The 21,382-nt window shown below is 44.1% G+C and overlaps 1 protein-coding gene across 9 annotated transcripts in view; it reads left to right on the forward strand.

Moving 5' to 3' along the window:
• LOC117455833 (disabled homolog 2-interacting protein-like) overlaps window positions 1-21,382 on the forward strand; it is a 207,373-nt gene extending 185,991 nt beyond the window's left edge. For 8 of the 9 annotated variants that reach the window (XM_034095420.2, XM_034095428.2, XM_034095424.2 and 5 more), the window contains 5 exons: window positions 1,365-2,250; window positions 5,061-5,198; window positions 11,040-11,242; window positions 11,928-12,015; window positions 17,569-21,382. In XM_034095420.2, coding sequence (XP_033951311.1) covers window positions 1,365-2,250; window positions 5,061-5,198; window positions 11,040-11,242; window positions 11,928-12,015; window positions 17,569-17,736 — 1,483 coding nt within the window. In that variant the 3' untranslated portion in view covers window positions 17,737-21,382. The remainder of the gene's footprint in view (window positions 1-1,364; window positions 2,251-5,060; window positions 5,199-11,039; window positions 11,243-11,927; window positions 12,016-17,568) is intronic. The other variant, XM_034095421.2, reaches the window with a different exon arrangement.

Here is a 21,382-nt window from a genome sequence, read left to right on the forward strand (position 1 = left end):
GGTGAATACACTGACTGCACCTTAGCTATGTCCTCTAACTCCCTGGCAGAACAATGCAGCAGGCAAGGTGACACTTCTAAAGATTAGCATGAAGACACAGGGGCCCAGATGTGTGAGTAACAGCCAGCAGACACACTGCACACAACAGGAAGAGGGTCATACAGCTGCTGGCATTATGCTAATCATAGGTCCACGATCAATAGAGCTAATTAAGAGAGGTCCCTATAAGACCTGGCGTCCGTCTCTTTACTTTATCACAGTTACCGTTTGCTCATATATTGACTTGTGTGTGTCTGTGGCCATATTCAAATGAGTTCACGATTCTCACATAATTGCTTCTCATTCAACACGCAAAGTAGGAGACGGTGCCAACATTGAGAGAGGAAAGAAATTGAGCAGAATGAAGAGGGGGAAAGCAGTTATGAGGGGAGGGTAATGGAACGGATGGGAGAAGGACATAGAAAGGAGGAGATGAGCGGGATGTGAATCATTGGGATTATTGGAAGATAAATCACGGCTGTCAAGGTAATCGTCTCTTCTGGCCATAAAGCCTCCGTCTGCTGGCTGAGGGGAAGGAAGAGAGGGGAGAGGAAGGGACCGCAGGGCCACACATTCTCAAAGACTAGCCTCAAGACTATTTTCCACTGCAGCTACTTTCACAATAGCTTAGCATTTTTGCTACATTTTCAAACTACTGTTGCTAGACAACCTTACTTATGACCAGTAGCTTATGGAGACAGAGTGCTAATTAATGACCACATTACTGAGTCAGTTCAATGACTTTATGACTCTTCTCCACACGCTCTACTGTGTAGCAACATGCTAAAATACTGTAGATTACACGAGCAGCAATGACACATTTTGGGCAAGGGGCTAAAGTGGTTCAAGGATGCCTTTTAGGACATTCTGCAACCAACACCATCACCATCACCAACACATCATTTAATGCATATTCATGTTTGTTTTGTTAGCACTACTGCGTACCACCCTTTGTGGTGATCTTGTTTTTATCGACTACACGCCCTGAACATGTTGTGACACCAAATCTGGCACTGGGCATAAAGGTGATATTTTTTATATTTGCATTGTGTGCGACCCTAGCATGGTTACAATATATGTTCACACACAAACACATACTGACATACTTAAACACATATGTTCAAGGTGAAAACAATACCTCTGTCTTCTGTTTCCACTGAGATGGAAATATGCAATTACAGTGCATTCACAAACAGGAAATCACCAACTAATTCCTGCTTGTGTGGGTCCACATTTCAAGGTTCACTTGTGGCTGAACTAAGTTGGCTGAGGTTTTAAAATGCACACCATATTAATTATGTATGTTTTCGCTCCGTCTCCTTCAGATTAGTAGACTTCACCCGGTTACCCTCCCCCACCCCGGAGAATAAGGACCTGTTCTTTGTGACACGGAGCTCAGGGATCCAGCCCTCCCCAGCACGCAGCTCCAGCTACTCCGAGACCAATGAACCCGACCTGGGCATGGCCAACGGCAGCAAGAGCCTGTCCATGGTGGACCTCCAGGACCCCCGTAGTCTGGAGGGGGGCCCAGGTCCCAGCTCCTCGGAGGCCCTGAGTGAAGGTGTAAGCTCTTTGGGGGTGTGGTCAGCCAGAGTCCCACAAGGAATCATCCCGGGGGGTCCCACTCTGAGGAGGTCAGGCCAGACCCCCCCCACCCTGGCAACAGAGAGCACCCCCAGCCGACCCGCCCAGCTCCTAGCCCCCCTCTCCTTCCAGAACCCTGTGTACCAGATGGCGGCCTGCCTACCTGTGTCCCCCCGCGGGATCAACGACTCGGGGTCAGAGTGCCAAAGCTCTGTCAGTTCCCATAGCAACAACGAGGATGGGACGGCGGGAGGGAAGCACTCCTTCTTGAACCACGGTGGAGGAGGTGGAGGAGGGGGGGGGAGCAGCGGGGACGAGTACACCCGGCGTTCGGGGGAGTTTAACCGCCGACAGCTGTCCCTCACAGAGCAGCAGCACCAGCCCACCGTGCCCAGACAGAACAGCGCCGGCCCCCAGCGGAGGATAGACCAGCCCCCGCCTCAGAGCATCACTCGGGGGCGCACCCCCCCAAACCTCCTCACCACTGGACCCTACCCACGGCCCTCCTCTGGAAACATGATGACCAACTCACCGGACTGGCCCGGCAGCGGGGCGCGGTTACGGCAGCAGTCCTCCTCCTCTAAAGGGGACAGTCCGGAGACCAAGCAGAGGGGGCCACACAAACAGGTACGCACTCACAGTGTAGCGTACACATAGTCTATCAATTACCCACCCTGTGTTACCGTGTAAAAATCACTATTCATGTATAAAAAAAAAAAATGATCGATGAATTTAAGTAACTTAGGGCAGCAAAAACAGCAAAACTAAACCAAATATCTGTCTTAAAAACACTCTTTCTGGGTTAGGGTTTCTATTTTTGATGTATGTGCAATACCATATTTACATGTACTGTACATGCTGTAACAAAACAAAATCCCAATTTAGGATCAATTCAATAAATCTGAACTCATAATCTTACCTCTTCCTAAACACAAATAATATTGATGATAAACTATACGCTTGTTCAGTTTGATTAAAAAGTCCCGTTTAAAAACTAAGTGTCAAGGTCACACAGGGTGACTAACTAATACACAAATCATAATGTTGTGGTGGAAGTATTCTTCTGAATTCCAGTAACATATTTAAAGATCATTATTCAAGACAGCCAACTAGAGCTGCCTCAGGCGCTATCACACCGGAGTACTTTTCCCGTACTTTTCCCAGAAATAGTTCCGATCGTTCCTGGGATGTTGTGTTTTTCGGGGAGAGAATTGCAAACCAAAAAAAAAAAAACCTCTGAAAAGTGTTTGTGAAGCCGCCATTTTATTTCCTCGCATTATTAGCATTCACCCAGCGCACCAACGGAGAGAGACTAACTTATGGCAACACAAAATAAAACATGTGATGAGGAGGTGTCGGCGCTTCTGACGATTTACCCGGGGCTTCGGGTGGCGATTTACTGCCACCCAAAGTCCCGGACTCTGGGGGGCTCCGGGACCTCGGGTGGCAGTATACGCCGTGAAGTTGTTTGCGGCCTGCCAGTAAACCCAAAGCAGAAGAAGAAGAAGTGACGTCAGCGGCTTCATTTGCGTAATCTTCCCTCAGGGACTTATTCCGGTGTGAACGCGATTTACTAGATAGTTCCGGGGAAATAATAGTTCCGGGAACTATTCCTGGGAAAAGTACTTGGTCTGAAAGCGCCATATGTAATCACTTAAAAGTTCTTATTACAAAACGGCAATTGTATCTAATGTTAAAAAAGGCTGTGTGGGTGGGCTCGGCACAGACACCCTAATTAGGTTTAGTCTTGTGTGTGTCCTCACAGTGGGGGGGTTTACATTGTTTGATGCATTCACCCGAAAGTCTATGTTCAATAATGTCAGGTCAGGACTATCAGCTGTAATTAACACACTGATCAATAGTTGCCCTTGGATAGTGGCTCAAGGGAAGGGCATATTAACCATAATGCTTAGCTCTCGTCTCTGTGGGATACTACAGTATTGACTTATTCACTGATCGCACCAAACCCTAATGAAATGTGCATGTGAGGGGAACTCATTTATGATGTATTGGTCGAAGCACCAAAGGACCTTAAAGCCACTATGTGAGGATTTTTATGTTTTAAAAAAAAAAGATTTGGATTGTAATGCTGGTTGCTCCATCGCTTTGGTCCAGAATGACATTTCTCCACAGCTGTGGGATGGATCGCCATATAATTGTACACGTTAATGATCCCCAGAGGATGGATCCAAACAGCTTTGTGATCAAGTGACCTTTTGCACCACTAAATCTTAAATTGTCTAGTCAAATATCTTGACATAGATTTTTTTTTTTACATTTTCTAAAGACCTTCATGGCTCCCAGATCAGAACTCAGAATCAGAATCAGAAACAGGTGTATTGCCAGGTAGGTTCGCGCATACTAGGAACTTGACTTTTCCTTCTGTTCGATGATTGTGGTTTTTAGAGAAATATCTCTCACTGACTTATTGTCCATACACTTTTATTTCCCTCGGGATGATCTGTAATTACTTTGGTGGTCTAACGATAGCATTGGGTTCATTTTTTTAATGTATTTATCACCATTTTTTTAATATAACTATTTTTGATCCTACCACAGTAGAAATTCAGAAATATTTGAGTTCTGCATACTGGCTTTAAGTTGACTTTCCTACCCATTGAACCTACTGTACATGTGCTACATCTAAAAGATTCAAAGTGAAGTATGTGTTTAGAAAACAGTAACATTTTGATTCCAAATGAATTTAAATTCATATCTTGACTTTTCCCTACAGGTCTCGATTCAATAATTAGTCAGAATGAGTGTAATTGTAACAACAATTATAATTTGTTTTAATCTGTAGGAGTACAAGTTTTATTTAACATTTCCAAAAAAAAAAGACTAGCCAATGAGGAAACGGCACCCACATTTTATTTTTTTATTACATATTGTCCGTTTGCCAATATTCGATTTTCAGCCTTTTAAAAAGCCCTCGATGCAAATGAGTGGGCTGAACTGTAAACACATCCTCCTTCTGCTCTCATGCTCTGCAACAGCCCACAGCTTTTCTTCTCATCTGTATATCAGGCAACTGGCAGATGGAAACACACACACACACACACACACCGTAACTGCTAGTATCGGCCTCCAGGCTGATTTCAATTGCTCTAATTTAATCTTACAGTGTTTACCTTCTTTGCTGCTAGTACGATACTGTAGGCGTCCACACTCACACTCACAGATCAGCGCTTGGAGGTGTGTGCTCCGGTGTGTGTGTGTGTGTGTGTGTGAGCTTGAAGACAGCGGTGTGTATCCATTCCACCTGCTGCTTTCAGTCCAGATGATTTGGTGCATTTCAAGCTTATTTCTGTTGTTTCTGTGCTGTTATTGCAACCTGCCCTCCCTCCCTCCCCTCCCCTCCCCTCCCTGTCACTTGCACTCGGCTCATGTGTGTGTGTATGTGTGTGTGTCTGTGTGTGTTGTATTGTGTTCACTAGGCCCCCTCCCCAGTGAACCCCAGTGCGCTGGACCGCACAGCAGCCTGGCTTTTGAATATGAATGTGCAGTTTTTAGACCATGAGGGGATGGAGCCCGAGTCACTGAGAAACAGAGAGGATCTGACTCAGGTGGAGAAGGTAACCTACCTCCTCATCCGACCTTTGACCTTTTACCAACCCCTCCTTTCACAACCCACCTCAACCTGACGCTCCCACTCAACTCTCCTTCCTTCCTTCACCCCTCATTAGCTCCTGCATACACCTCCCTCCCTTTAAACAGCCCTTCCACACTTTAATTGTCTGCAGGATTTATCTCCACTCCTTTTCCTCTAAGCCTTCAGACGTACCCAAATTGACACTTATAGTCATGATATGCACATTTATTACATAACATGTAGGTAAATAGCTTATATTGTGCGTCAGGCAGGCTGCATAATACCTCTTTCTTAGTGCACATGCACATGCTGTGTTTCAATACCTGTGCTTTTCACCCAGCCGGCAGTGAGCCTCATTGTGTCGCGTGCAGGAGACTCATAGCAACAGCAATGACAACAGAAAGTCGGTGTTACTATCAACAATCACTTTTTCATTTACAAATCAAAGTATCAGTTACTTTGATTTGGGATTCAAATTCACTGGAATTGTACCATATTTTATTTACGTGACAAGTAAGATAGATGTATCGATGGTCTGTAACAAGAACATATTTGTTATGTTCAGCCCTAGACTCAAAAGATCAATCAGGTGTAGGTTATTTTATTTGTAGATTTGTATTTCATTTAAAAGACAAAGGATCCATTATAACAGACATAGGCAACTACTTTGAAAAGAGCACCCTGTGATCCGTCACTTTAAAAACCCACTTGTACAAACATGGAGCAATCAAGTAAATAACTGGGCGGTGCTTCCAGAGCAGCCGTGTGACACCGCCACAACCTGATCATCCATCATTAAAATATTTGCAGCTGTTGACCAAGAAATAAACTAACCATTGTGTTTGCACGGCTAAAAATACCCTACTTATATTGTCAACATCCACGAATAACTCCTAGAAATACTGTGTGCAGTGAGGGGATGCTGGATGTTGTAGTTTGAACCTTCTTCCTTCATTAAAAAAGATCCCGCCGCCTGCCTTCGAATAACCCCCTCACAACTTTCCCCCGTCTCTCTCACCATCTTTGGAATGAACTACAAAGCCTTGTGTGTGTGTGTGTGTGTGTGTGTGTGTGTGTGTGTGTGTGTGTGTGTGTGTGTGTGTGTGTGTGTGTGTGTGTGTGTGTGTGTGTGTGTGTGTGTGTGTGTGTGTGTGTGTGTGTGTGTGTGTGTGTGTGTGTGTGTGTGTGTGTGTGTGTGTGTGTGTGTGTGTGTGTGTGTGTGTGTGTGTGTGTGTGTGTGTGTCACAGCGCAGACATGTTGGAGCTTGCATGGATGTGAGGGATGGAGACAGAAAAAGCATTTTTTTGCTGTTCCTACCCTCAGCTTCGCTTCCACGCTGTGATTGGCTGCCACACGCTCCCCCACTTCTTCCTTTTCCATCTATAATGAATACAAGCCTGTCATCCTAACATAGCTCATACTTTATGGAAGGCAGCAGCCGCGGCAGGGAGAGCAACCAAAGAAGGAAATAACTTGAGTCTTAACAAAGAAGCCGCCGCCGTCGCCTTAAAATAGCAGAGCCGCAACAAGAGGAGGGCTGCAGCTAACGGTCCACACACAGATCTCCAGGAGCCATGTTCAGCCTTCACACACATGTACATGAGCTGCATCTGCTCAGAGATCTGGAACAAATTGCAGCATGCATGTGTCGTGATAGGAGGAGGAGACTTCAAAAAGGAAATTCCTATACATCAAATCATATTCTCATTTCAACACAAACTAGTTCAATAATAAGACACTGTGTGCAGTTCAAATATCAACAGAAATGTCCCGGTTGAGTACCACTGAGTGCATAACAGGTGAGGCACTAACATTTTAGATCTTTTGTGCAGTGTATTTTATTTAGATTTCTGATTTAGCAGGAAGTCAAGGGTTGACTGTTTTTGATAACTATATATAATTCCAATTGAATTGACATAAAAACTGCAACAGTGTGTTGTCCTATGGATTATGTTTACATCCGTTTATCCTTATTGCTGTTTGAACCGATGTGTAAAGCCTCTGTTTTTTAGTCCTCTTTTGTTATATAGTCAGATGTACTTTTCTAATCTGTAGTTGGTCAAATGTCAAAGGCCTAAGTCAGTGTTTCTCAAACTTTTTCATACCAAGGACCACTTAACCAATAAAAAAACACTCGCGGACCACCTAACTCCACAAATATCCAAAAACACATGCAATCAAAAGTGAAACTTAAGCTCGCTCCATTGCGGAGATATTCCCGCGAGAGTGCGGAAAACTTTTTTACCAATATACTCACGGACCAATAGGGGGCACTCACGGACCACCAGTGGTCCGCGGACCACACTTTGAGAAGCACTGGCCTAAGTCAAGATAAGAAACAATTAGAAGCACTCAAGTGAACAGTGCTTGTTTATAATACCACATCAGTTGCAGCCGTAAAATAATAAGTTAGTAACAGCTTTTATTGCACACAGAGACATGCAGCCCTTTGCTAAGGTACCGTTTGAAAGGCTGAAAAGAACTACAGCAAAGGGGAGTACAGTTAATTAATTCTTCTTTAATAGTTTGATTTGCTCTGAGTTTATCCTACAGTGTATTCCAAATATAGAGGAGAGAGGCAAGGGCACGGTCAGTTCACTTGAAATGTTGTCAGCATTCTATTAGGTACTTTGATATATTTTGTATTGATAGCTAACTGTGCACTTGATGTCTGCACAATGCACCGTGGAGAGCGATTCATGGGTAGTCTGTCTCTTCCATGTGGGCGCTGGAAATGTTAAAAGGTTGTATTTTTGAAGGCTTGTTTTGACATTATCTACAGTTATTCTAAAACATGCACACGTGGTAGGGAAAGACATCGGGGTACAGAGTGGATGTCTGGTGAGTTTGTCAGCGGCAGGTACAGACGCAGTGGATCTCACAGCAGGAGACGTTAGAGACACAGAGAGGAGTGGACAAAAGGCCATGAGGTTCATCTATTTGACGTCACCGTTCCTCCTGGGAAGAGCGGGATGATGGGGAAAGTGTCCCAGTAGTGGGCAAGAGATTGAGGTGGAAAAAGAAGTGGAATGCGGCAGTTAGTCTGTGACCTGCTTAGTTCTTCTTCGGTAATGAGCTGCAGCATGTTAACATACACAACACAGAGAAACAGCTCATTTGAAATGAGCCTTATTTCATTGGCAAGAAGGCCCCAATAAGATGTATCACTTTATTATCTGGGTAGAAGAGTGTATAACTGTAAATAATAGCATCATAAGACTGTTAGGCTTTATCATAAACTAATAGTTTATAGATGACTATGTCTTGAATGTATCTTTATAAGTTTGTTATACTGTACTTTTCGGACTATAAAGCGCACCTGCATATAAGCCGCAGCAGCTAAATAGTCCGTCTGTCTTGCTCTCGTTCTGTCTCTCGGTTCCACTTTCACTTTGGCGCGCTACCTGTCTCACTCTTTTCCGGCCTCCAGCTTTTCCTGCTGGAGCCCGCCCCTTAAAGGTGGCGGGCGCGGACCGGTCCTAGAGCCCATAGGGTTAAAGGTGGTTAATTTTACCTGTAAAATCCATAGATTTAGGAGGTTCCCTAGTGGCCGGTAGCTGTACAAAAAAATGGGGGGAAAAGTCGCGGCGTATAGTCCGAAAAGTACGGTAGTTGATTATAGCCTATAACATTACAAACACATTTGAGTTTAACTTACTAAGTATATAATTTTAAAAGCTGTGTTGCTTCATTAAAAGCTGTTAACTCTGCATAATATTAAGTTCAGTTTTTTCTGCAGGTACCAGGTCTAGAACAAAGCAGTGTCTTAATAGGACACCCTTTAAAATGCACTTTAACAATACACTTTCAAAGGACACTTTTTGAAAGATGAAAGGCATGACATGCAATAAAGTTAGCTAAATGCTAGTACAGTTTACATAGGTTTCTTAACGCTAAATATTGTTGAAAAGCATCTTACGAGGACCTTATCATTAGACGCCCTGCAAAAAACATCACTTCATTTTTTAGGCTCTATTCCTTTGGTCTAAAAAGATGTTAGTATCAGGTATATCAGAGAAGACTTTTGACAGGGGCAGGGAGCTTTAATCATAACAATAACACATGATATTTCTACAACTCACAGACGCTTTACGGTATGAGGGAGGGGAGGCAAACAAGTGAATATAGTCAAATAATATAAACAGAAAAGGCAGTGAAGAGGAAGTTGATTGAGAGGGGGGGGGCTTATGGGTAGACAGAGTTGAAGATGTGTTTTGAGGCGGGACTGAAAGACTGTGAGGGACTCAGAGTCACGGAGATCTTAGGGCAGGGAATTCCAGAGCCTCGGAGCTGCCACTGAGAAGCCATGGCCGTTTCTCGATGTCGAGTAAAGCTGCTCCAGAGCCACTATGTCAAGCATACTACGTTATCGACTGGCGCCGAATCACTGTTTAAATGCCCAGCATACTTGTGCTACCAAGCAAGCCTCCTTGACATGGAGAAACGGCCTCTGTCCCCAAGGCTGCAGAGTGTGGATGTGGGAATGGATAGGAGTCCGGCTGCGGTGGATCTGAGGGACCGTGGGGGTTGATAGGGGGTGAGAAGGTGTGAGAGATAAGGAGGGGCCAGATGGTGGAGTGCTTTGTAGGTGAGGACCAGAATGTTGTCGTTGATGCGATGGGAGACAGGAGATAATGTAGAAGTATAGTCAATAGTCTAGTATTTTCTTTAAAACAACAAGATATTGATTTCATTAAGTAGAACAACCAGTGCTACACATATGACAGCATCACAATTTGTTCACCCCTTTTAGTCAGGCTGGCAGCGTGACTTCATGTGATTAGCAGTCAGCTGACCTGGATTGCCATGACATCAATTTATTCATCGAGGGTTAGTCCTGATGACAACCAATTAGTCAATATCACGATATGATGTTGTCACTGCTGGAGGCAAAGCCGTGGCAACAGAACAGTTGCTCATGTCCCTTTGAGGAAGACTTGAAATGAATTTGGCTAAAGTTCAATTATTCATCAGATCAACATGTTCACATGCTTTGTTTACTGACCTCTGCCTCAGTTGCAATTTGTATTAATCATGTATATATTAAACCTGTTAAACATTAACATGTGTAAAGTGTCATTGTGGGCAAGTTGTTGTTAGCCGTTAGCTCTTAGCTCGCAGTGGCTGTAGGCTTCACTCTCCCTGGTCTCAGCGTCACGCCGACTGATCAGTGTCCCTCACTGCTGTAAGAAATGTGTTTTTCTATCCTGAAGAGATTCGATTTCCCCATTAGTCCCCCCCCCCCCCCCCCCGCCTGGAGAAAGCTGCTCTGAGGGCCAGCGAGAGGTCAGGGAGAGATTGTCAGAGCTTATTTCACAGACTAGACTCCTACTTCACTACTGCCATGCCTCCCTTCTCCCTTCTCCCTCCTCCCTCCTCCTCTTTGTTCTCGTTTCATCCTAAACTTCCTCTCTTTTCTTCCACTCTATTTGAATGCCAGTTTGACTTCTCAATAAGGGTTATTGCAGAGGTCTCACTGATGTATTGTCTGCCAGAAAAGCATTGCTAAATGGATGAAAGTGAATGATGGGAAAGAAAAAAAGGATAATTGATTCCCCAGAACGTTTTTTAGGGCAGCTATTCAGGCAAAGTGTACGAGTGCAATAATGAAAATGGCTTGTCCAGTAAATGAACCGTGTGATTCCCTCTCCGTCTAAGTGACTCTCTCAGGGACAACAGGATCCTCTCGGCCCCATGAGAGATGTCTTTTGCTTCTTGTCAGCTATGTTAACGAATGCGCCCCGCTGATACTGATGATGATGATGGTGATGGTGGTGGTGGTGGTGATAAGCAGAACATGATGATGGTCCTCTCTCTGTTCAGTACCAGCAGGAGATCCTGGTGCTGCAGGAGAAGCTGCGGGCCTCGGTGCAGAAGCTGGAGGAGTACGAGGCCCGTCTGAAGGGCCAGGACGAGCAGGCCCAGAAGGTCCTGATGGAGTACCAGGCCCGGCTGGAGGAGTCCGAGGAGCGCCTGCGCAGACAGCAGGACGACAAGGACCTGCAGATGAAGGGCATCATCAGCAGGTAGGGAGGAGGAGGAGGAGGAGGAGGAGGAGGAGGAGGAGGAGGAGGAGGAGGAGGAGGAGGAGGAGGAGGAGGAGGAGGAGGAGGAGGAGGAGGAGGAGGAGGAGGAGGAGGAGGAGGAGTGAAAAAAGCATGTAGTGGCAGGGGTCATGTGTATTTCTTATTCTCCATCAAGAGCCAACGGTTTTAAGAGACGGCCTCGTAAAGCTTTATAAATGTCATATTTAGCTTCAGGGAAAACAAGCAGCAGCTGTGTCACCACGCTCGGTCTGTGCACATCCCCAAATCAAAAGGGAAAGGTATTTTAAATATTTTAACAATTGCAATTACTTGTACTTGACTTTGATTTAGAGGAAACTGGTCAACAATATTCACAATACCATCGACACATTTTTTTAAACGATAAAAGTCCGATTCTTTTGTTTAAGAGGTTTTTTAACAATCAATGATTTGTAGTTGTATATTTACGTGTGTGTGTGTGTGTGTGTGTGTGTGTGTGTGTGTGTGTGTGTGTGTGTGTGTGTGTGTGTGTGTGTGTGTGTGTGTGTGTGTGTGTGTGTGTGTGTGTGTGTGGTGTGTGTGTGTGTGTGTGTGTGTGTGTGTGTGTGTGTGTGTGTGTGTGTGTGTGTGTGTGTGTGTGTGTGTGTGTGTGTGTGTGTGTGTGTGTGTGTGTGTGTGTGTGCAGGCTGATGTCGGTGGAAGAGGAGCTGAAGAAGGACCACTCAGACATGCAGGCCGTGGTGGACTCTAAACAGAAGATCATCGACGCACAGGTCAGCTCACTCTGCAGGTTCTATGTGGTTCTAGATCTATGTGGTTCTAGATCTATGTGCTGCCACTTGTGTCCTCTGCTTGAGGAAACAAAGGGTCGCTCCAGAGATGTCTCATTCATAGCCGACTCAGAGCTGCTGCTGCTGACAAGCTCGGGCGGCTCTGCTCCCTCTCTCTTGAAACCTACACTTAGTCATTTGTTATCTAGTTGTCTGTTAACACGAAGCCGTTCTATAATCATGTGGTTCTTGTTCCTATGCCACTGTGTTTCAGATCTGTCTAGGAACGCAAAAAAGTGCAAACTTAAAAGTTGATTGTTGGGAATATAACGAGCTAAGAGCTAAGAGTAATTAAAAAGCAAGAAAGAAGTTAGCACAAAGACAAAGTGTTCCTTAAAGCCTCTCAGCACCAAGGTGCGTCTTTAGAGATGGATGTCAATGGGAGTCATCAACAGCATGGGGGGGGGGGGGGGACACCCTGCTGCAGCAGCATAACATTCGCCGACACGGAGAGGTGATTAATCTCCCTCACGCTGGGAGTAATGAGACGTTGCATGTGCAAACAAACACGCCAAAGGAAGGCGATGAGTTGCCTCCCTCGGTAAGCAGGCGCAGAGAATGGAGATGAGGATTCTCGTTATGAAGACAGAGAGGGAGATGAGGATTCTCATATGAAGACAGAGAGGGAGATGAGGATTCTCGTTATGAAGACAGAGAGGGAGATGAGGATTCTCATATGAAGACAGAGAGGGAGATGAGGATTCTCGTTATGAAGACAGAGAGGGAGATGAGGATTCTCATATGAAGACAGAGAGGGAGATGAGGATTCTCGTTATGAAGACAGAGAATGGAGATGAGGATTCTCGTTATGAAGACAGAGAGGGAGATGAGGATTCTCGTTATGAAGACAGAGAATGGAGATGAGGATTCTCGTTATGAAGACAGAGAGGGAGATGAGGATTCTCATATGAAGACAGAGAGGGAGATGAGGATTCTCATATGAAGACAGAGAGGGAGATGAGGATTCTCATATGAAGACAGAGAGGGAGATGAGGATTCTCGTTATGAAGACAGAGAGGGAGATGAGGATTCTCGTTATGAAGACAGAGAATGGAGATGAGGATTCTCATATGAAGACAGAGAGGGAGATGAGGATTCTCATATGAAGACAGAGAGGGAGATGAGGATTCTCGTTATGAAGACAGAGAATGGAGATGAGGATTCTCGTTATGAAGACAGAGAGGGAGATGAGGATTCTCATATGAAGACAGAGAGGGAGATGAGGATTCTCATATGAAGACAGAGAGGGAGATGAGGATTCTCATATGAAGACAGAGAGGGAGATGAGGATTCTCGTTATGAAGACAGAGAGGGAGATGAGGATTCTCATATGAAGACAGAGAGGGAGATGAGGATTCTCGTTATGAAGACAGAGAGGGAGATGAGGATTCTCATATGAAGACAGAGAGGGAGATGAGGATTCTCGTTATGAAGACAGAGAATGGAGATGAGGATTCTCGTTATGAAGACAGAGAGGGAGATGAGGATTCTCGTTATGAAGACAGAGAATGGAGATGAGGATTCTCGTTATGAAGACAGAGAGGGAGATGAGGATTCTCATATGAAGACAGAGAGGGAGATGAGGATTCTCATATGAAGACAGAGAGGGAGATGAGGATTCTCATATGAAGACAGAGAGGGAGATGAGGATTCTCGTTATGAAGACAGAGAGGGAGATGAGGATTCTCGTTATGAAGACAGAGAATGGAGATGAGGATTCTCATATGAAGACAGAGAGGGAGATGAGGATTCTCATATGAAGACAGAGAGGGAGATGAGGATTCTCGTTATGAAGACAGAGAATGGAGATGAGGATTCTCGTTATGAAGACAGAGAGGGAGATGAGGATTCTCATATGAAGACAGAGAGGGAGATGAGGATTCTCATATGAAGACAGAGAGGGAGATGAGGATGCTCATATGAAGACAGAGAGGGAGATGAGGATTCTCGTTATGAAGACAGAGAGGGAGATGAGGATTCTCGTTATGAAGACAGAGAGGGAGATGAGGATTCTCATATGAAGACAGAGAGGGAGGTGAGGATTCTCATATGAAGACAGAGAATGGAGATGAGGATTCTCATATGAAGACAGAGAATGGAGATGAGGATTCTCATATGAAGACAGAGAGGGAGATGAGGATTCTCGTTATGAAGACAGAGAGGGAGATGAGGATTCTCATATGAAGACAGAGAGGGAGATGAGGATTCTCGTTATGAAGACAGAGAGGGAGATGAGGATTCTCGTTATGAAGACAGAGAGTGGAGATGAGGATTCTCATATGAAGACAGAGAATGGAGATGAGGATTCTCATATGAAGACAGAGAGGGAGATGAGGATTCTCGTTATGAAGACAGAGAATGGAGATGAGGATTCTCGTTATGAAGACAGAGAGTGGAGATGAGGATTCTCATATGAAGACAGAGAATGGAGATGAGGATTCTCATATGAAGACAGAGAATGGAGATGAGGATTCTCATATGAAGACAGAGAGGGAGATGAGGATTCTCATATGAAGACAGAGAATGGAGATGAGGATTCTCATATGAAGACAGAGAGGGAGATGAGGATTCTCGTTATGAAGACAGAGAGGGAGATGAGGATTCTCATATGAAGACAGAGAATGGAGATGAGGATTCTCGTTATGAAGACAGAGAGGGAGATGAGGATTCTCATATGAAGACAGAGAGGGAGATGAGGATTCTCGTTATGAAGACAGAGAATGGAGATGAGGATTCTCATATGAAGACAGAGAGGGAGATGAGGATTCTCGTTATGAAGACAGAGAATGGAGATGAGGATTCTCGTTATGAAGACAGAGAGTGGAGATGAGGATTCTCATATGAAGACAGAGAATGGAGATGAGGATTCTCATATGAAGACAGAGAATGGAGATGAAGATTCTCATATGAAGACAGAGAATGGAGATGAGGATTCTCGTTATGAAGACAGAGAATGGAGATGAAGATTCTCATATGAAGACAGAGAGTGGAGATGAGGATTCTCATATGAAGACAGAGAGGGAGATGAGGATTCTCATATGAAGACAGAGAGGGAGATGAGGATTCTCGTTATGAAGACAGAGAGTGGAGATGAGGATTCTCGTTATGAAGACAGAGAGTGGAGATGAGGATTCTCGTTATGAAGACAGAGAGTGGAGATGAGGATTCTCGTTATGAAGACAGAGAGGGAGATGAGGATTCTCGTTATGAAGACAGAGAGGGAGATGAGGATTCTCATATGAAGACAGAGAGTGGAGATGAGGATTCTCGTTATGAAGACAGAGAGTGGAGATGAGGATTCTCATATGAAGACAGAGAATGGAGATGAGGATTCTCATATGAAGACAGAGAATGGAGATGAGGATTCTCATATGAAGACAGAGAGGGAGATGAGGATTCTCGTTATGAAGACAGAGAGTGGAGATGAGGATTCTCATATGAAGACAGAGAATGGAGATGAGGATTCTCATATGAAGACAGAGAATGGAGATGAGGATTCTCATATGAAGACAGAGAGGGAGATGAGGATTCTCGTTATGAAGACAGAGAGTGGAGATGAGGATTCTCATATGAAGACAGAGAATGGAGATGAGGATTCTCATATGAAGACAGAGAATGGAGATGAGGATTCTCATATGAAGACAGAGAAGGGAGATGAGGATTCTCATATGAAGACAGAGAATGGAGATGAGGATTCTCATATGAAGACAGAGAATGGAGATGAGGATTCTCATATGAAGACAGAGAATGGAGATGAGGATTCTCATATGAAGACAGAGAATGGAGATGAGGATTCTCATATGAAGACAGAGAGGGAGATGAGGATTCTCATATGAAGACAGAGAATGGAGATGAGGATTCTCATATGAAGACAGAGAATGGAGATGAGGATTCTCATATGAAGACAGAGAGGGAGATGAGGATTCTCATATGAAGACAGAGAATGGAGATGAGGATTCTCATATGAAGACAGAGAATGGAGATGAGGATTCTCATATGAAGACAGAGAGGGAGATGAGGATTCTCGTTATGAAGACAGAGAGGGAGATGAGGATTCTCGTTATGAAGACAGAGAGGGAGATGAGGATTCTCGTTATGAAGACAGAGAGGGAGATGAAGATTCTCATATGAAGACAGAGAGGGAGATGAGGATTCTCGTTATGAAGACAGAGAGGGAGATGAAGATTCTCATATGAAGACAGAGAATGGAGATGAGGATTCTCATATGAAGACAGAGAATGGAGATGAGGATTCTCATATGAAGACAGAGAATGGAGATGAGGATTCTCATATGAAGACAGAGAGGGAGATGAGGATTCTCGTTATGAAGACAGAGAGGGAGATGAGGATTCTCGTTATGAAGACAGAGAGGGAGATGAGGATTCTCGTTATGAAGACAGAGAGGGAGATGAGGATTCTCGTTATGAAGACAGAGAGGGAGATGAAGATTCTCATATGAAGACAGAGAATGGAGATGAGGATTCTCATATGAAGACAGAGAGGGAGATGAGGATTCTCATATGAAGACAGAGAATGGAGATGAGGATTCTCATATGAAGACAGAGAGGGAGATGAGGATTCTCATATGAAGACAGAGAATGGAGATGAGGATTCTCATATGAAGACAGAGAGGGAGATGAGGATTCTCGTTATGAAGACAGAGAGGGAGATGAGGATTCTCGTTATGAAGACAGAGAGGGAGATGAGGATTCTCATATGAAGACAGAGAGGGAGGTGTGCCCGCTCTGAGCCCTCTGCATGATCAGCACGGAGAGCCTGGTGTAGGAAGCCCCCACACACTCATTGGTTAGGGGCACAACATGTCTGCATGTACGCCATATCAGAAGCAAAGTGAATACTCTGCTCTAATCCAATCACTTTGCTTTGTTGGGATAACTTTTCACATATGAAACAAGAAATTTAGACACATGTGTATATCCAAAGTGTACAAGCAAGCCTTATAGAAAAGGAAGGTGTACTTAGGGGTTTGGAGAAGAAGAAGAAGAAGAAGAAGACCATGTCGCATTAGAAACCCCCCTCCAGCAGGAATAAAGTCAAAGTAAGGTTGCATGTTTGCACTGAGGTCCCGTCTACCTGAAGTCAGTGGGTTTCAGTTTGACTTGAGTGTGCTGGCTTCAGAATTCTTCACATGTTGATGAACAGCAGATATCTGTGGCTCAACGAGACACCATACTGTAGGTTTACTGTACATTACCCGGTGGCCTTCAGAGAACACGTCTTCCATGCAGCATCCTTCTATTGTATATGTAGATAGATTCCATCTGTTGCTCTAACTGTGTGTGTGTGTGTGTGTGTGTGTGTGTGTGTGTGTGTGTGTGTGTGTGTGTGTGTGTGTGTGTGTGTGTGTGTGTGTGTGTGTGTGTGTGTGTGTGTGTGTGTGTGTGTGTGTGTGTGTGTGTGTGTGTGTGTGTGTGTGTGTGTGTGTGTGTGTGTGTGTGTGTGTGTGTGTGTGTGTGTGTGTGTGTGTGTGCGCAGGAGAAGCGCATAGCCTCGCTGGATGCCGCTAACGCCCGTCTGATGTCCGCCCTCACGCAGCTGAAGGAGCGCTACAGCATGCAGACCCGCAACGGCATCTCCCCCACCAACCCCTCCAAGCTGCAGATCACTGAGAACGGAGAGTTCCGGAACAGCAGCAACTGTTAGAGCCTTCCTCTGCCCTGTGGAGTGTGTACAGTTATTCAGAGAGAGGACGTCTGCATGCACGCATATGGCTGCATGTCGGTTTGAAAGACTGCGAGTGTTTGTGTTTTTAGAGAGGATATTTCAGCCTTTGGGCAGCATTGGAGAGGGCGCCAAGTAGCGGACAGATCCCTCGAGAAGACCACCAGACGGCCTTCGTTGGGAGGGGCGGGCCGAGGGGGCGGGGCAGAGTTTGTACATAGAAAACTCAAAGCTGTCCATCTGTCAAACACTTCTCCAGAGGACGGAAGGGACGTTCAAGACCCTGCCTACGCGTGGGACGAACCACTATTCAACCACTCACAGTGACGACCGCCTCTCACGGTCACCTTCGCAACCCTCCTTTCCTCCTCTCTTTCTGCTTTTCCCTCTTGAGAACCGAGCGGCCCGCGAACACGCTTTGAGGACCATCGCTGTCTGGAGAGGATTACCTTCCAGTTAAAGTCATTGTTTATAAAGAACCAAATAGGTGCGCAAAAAAAATAGATATTTTTAGTCAACAAAAGTATCTTTATGTCCCTTTTTCTCTCTCCTTGGTGTGTTCCTGAGTGTCCCCCCCCCCCCATCCCCATGTCGTGCACTTTGTGGGAAGCTATTGGTACATGAACCGCCTTAAGTCAGGAACACACCTCGACTTTATCCCACAGCTCCCGATCTCTGCAAAAAAGGCACAACTTATACTGTGGATTTGTAAAGGGTACAGGAAAGGTGTACACACATACATGTATAATGAAGAGTGAAGTAAATCTATGTGATGGCTATATTGATGAGATTTAATATAGATGTATGCATTTCTTGTCTTCTATAGAGTATACACACATGTCTATATTTGATAATCTCAAATATAAAAGCAGCCCTTTATTTAGGAGTGAGATCTAGTGTTCTTCTCTTGCGATGAAAGACTGTAGTGTGTCGCTGCAGAGCCCTGGAGGAGAGGGTCCCCGTCCCCCCCGAGCAGTGATCAGCACCATCGCCCCCCCCCCCTCAAACCTGCATCATTGACCCTTTACATCAGTGTGCAGTGCATGTGTTCGGTTTCTTCTTCTGGTGCTCATCGTTCTGAGTCACACGTTTGGTCTTCTCGCTCTAGCAGCACCGGAGCTATGGAGAGACGTGTGAAGACCCTCCCTCACTCCCTCCCTCACAGGGTTTCCGTTAGAAACAGTTAGTGACGGCCCTAGAAGATCTCAATTTCCTGGACACTTGGGAGGACTTCTGATCAAATGTTATTGGTGTTTATTGATCTTCACCTGCAGGCCACTTAAAGAGCCACATCATCAGGCCAAGTGGAGGGGCTGCTGCAGCACGACGTGTGCTCAACAGTCACAGGTGGATATACGACACAAGGGTCTGCAAACAGCCCAGTCGGTTTATATATTTGATGTGAGGTATGCCCCTCTTACGTAGAAATGGATCATTTTTTATAAACTATTTTATTCATCTTAACAGTACCATTTGGCTTAGTAATTGTATGCTTACCCAGCTTGTAGACGTATACGTACCCACATAAGAGGAACTCAGTGAAAAAGAAGGACGAAAAAAATCCCAAACAAAACCAAAGCTCACCGGCTTGTTTTGCCTGTGATTCACATGACCCCCCCCGACCCCCCCCCCCAGCCAGTCAAATGATACAATCAGTGGCACATTTGCCCTTCAATGATGCCACACCTAATATATTGACCGGAGGGATTTAAATAACCCGATAACGGAAGCCCCGCCCTCTCACACTATACACTGGACTGGTGAGCCGTTCTCATAATGGCCTCCTATGTTTCAACATTTATCTCTAACTGCTTTATGTGTCGGTGGTGATGACGTGTGCTGCATCCAAACTGTGATTATTAATCCTCGTGACATCATTTTGCTTCTTTTCTTCTTCCTCTTCCTCGCTTCCACCCTTCTTCATCCCTTGCTCTTCTAATGTGAAGATGCTAGCTCACAGATGGTCTTAACATGGGGTGTGGTCCTTTTATCTCTTTGCATTTGCTCCCATGCATCAGCATCTGTATTTTGTATATTTTTGTATTGATTTTTTCTTACCTGTAACAGACTGTAAACATCAAGTGTGAGGCTCCGCATGCTTCACCTCGCTCTCGAGACCATTTTTTTGTGTTGCCAATTCGAAGGTGATGACGACAACGATGAATGCTTTGCTGCAGACATATACAGTAAATATATGATAACCGAGTGCATCGTGAGGCTGGACAGCCTGGGAACGTGTAAATAAAATGCACACACTATTTTTACCTAATGTTAACAGAGCTTTTTTGTAAATGTATCTTGTGCTCAAACTCTGCTGTATCTATGGATATTGTAAATACAAAATGGCTCAGTCAGTCATCTGTCCTCATGGGGTAGAACTATACAATTTAAATTAACCTTCAGTGTTTACTCCCTGTTAGAGCTATTGTTTTTGTATTTAGAGTGTAATATCACTAGCCAAAAAACGGACTAAGGAGCAGTTAGACTCTTGGGAAGTAGTGGAACATGCCGCCCAATCCTGTCATTTCTCATCAGTCTAGCTCAATGCACTTTTATCCTCGGTGGTTGGTGTTTATTTGAGCTTTTTAGCTTCTTGTTTTTTAAGCAAAGTACCATTTCAGTTGTTTAAAAAGTGGCATATTTCAAAACCTAAGAAAGGGATTTTTTCTATCGACCATTCACCAACCTTTCTATCAGACTGAAGAAGTCTCATAGTGCAAAAAAAATTTACCTCACATTCAGTCCTTAATCTTTCACTGCAGAGATTAAAGCAAGACTATGTTACTTTTGACAAACAAATAATACTTTATTACAAATCATTCAAGATACATTTGCGATAAAAGGCATATTCATTATTCAGTTCACTGGAATAATGGCTATTAATACTACTGTTACCATGCTTAGCATTTTAGCTAAATGCTAAACTGTTAACTACTTTTTAGCATTTACCTTAGCTAAACACATGGAATTAGTGATGCTAATTCTCGCATCGTCTGTTATGACAAATCACTTTTGGTTGCCAACATTAGCAAATGTCAGGTCATGTTTGCTTTAAAAGGCAGTTATTCAATTCAGTTACTGTAAGAGCATGTTAGCTAAATGCCAAGCTATTGGTTTTTTAACTGGTTTAGCATGTAGCTAAATCAGAGGATTAGCATAACAGTAGTTAAGCATTAGGTAAAGGCTGTTGTTTATCAAATTTGACATAGTCTTACTTCAAATCTCAGTTTACAACTATACAAGTTAACTGATATACTTAGTATTGCTTTGTTTTTTTAATTTCACTTCTCATCAATCAGTTATTTTATCCCCTCCATGTTCTCACCCAGGTTTTAGTAGAATAACCACAAGCTCTGGTCACACATTTCATCCAGTCCGACAAAAGATCTATTAAAAATATAAAGCTATAAATAAAGTAAAAGATGTTGTATGTTTTCTATTATCTTGTAGAAAATACTTTTGTAAGTATGTTGAAAGTATAAAGTATTTGCTGGATTCTGCTTCCTTTGACGACAGTGACAAAACAATAATGTACAGAGGAATTTGTGTTGACAAAATGTGGCTGTGCAATTTATGTACATTTGCAACTAGACCTATTAAAGTTTTATTTAGCTATTTTAAAAATGTT

Source organism: Pseudochaenichthys georgianus, chromosome 12 (genome assembly GCF_902827115.2).
Source record: "Pseudochaenichthys georgianus chromosome 12, fPseGeo1.2, whole genome shotgun sequence".
NCBI lineage: Eukaryota > Metazoa > Chordata > Actinopteri > Perciformes > Channichthyidae > Pseudochaenichthys > Pseudochaenichthys georgianus.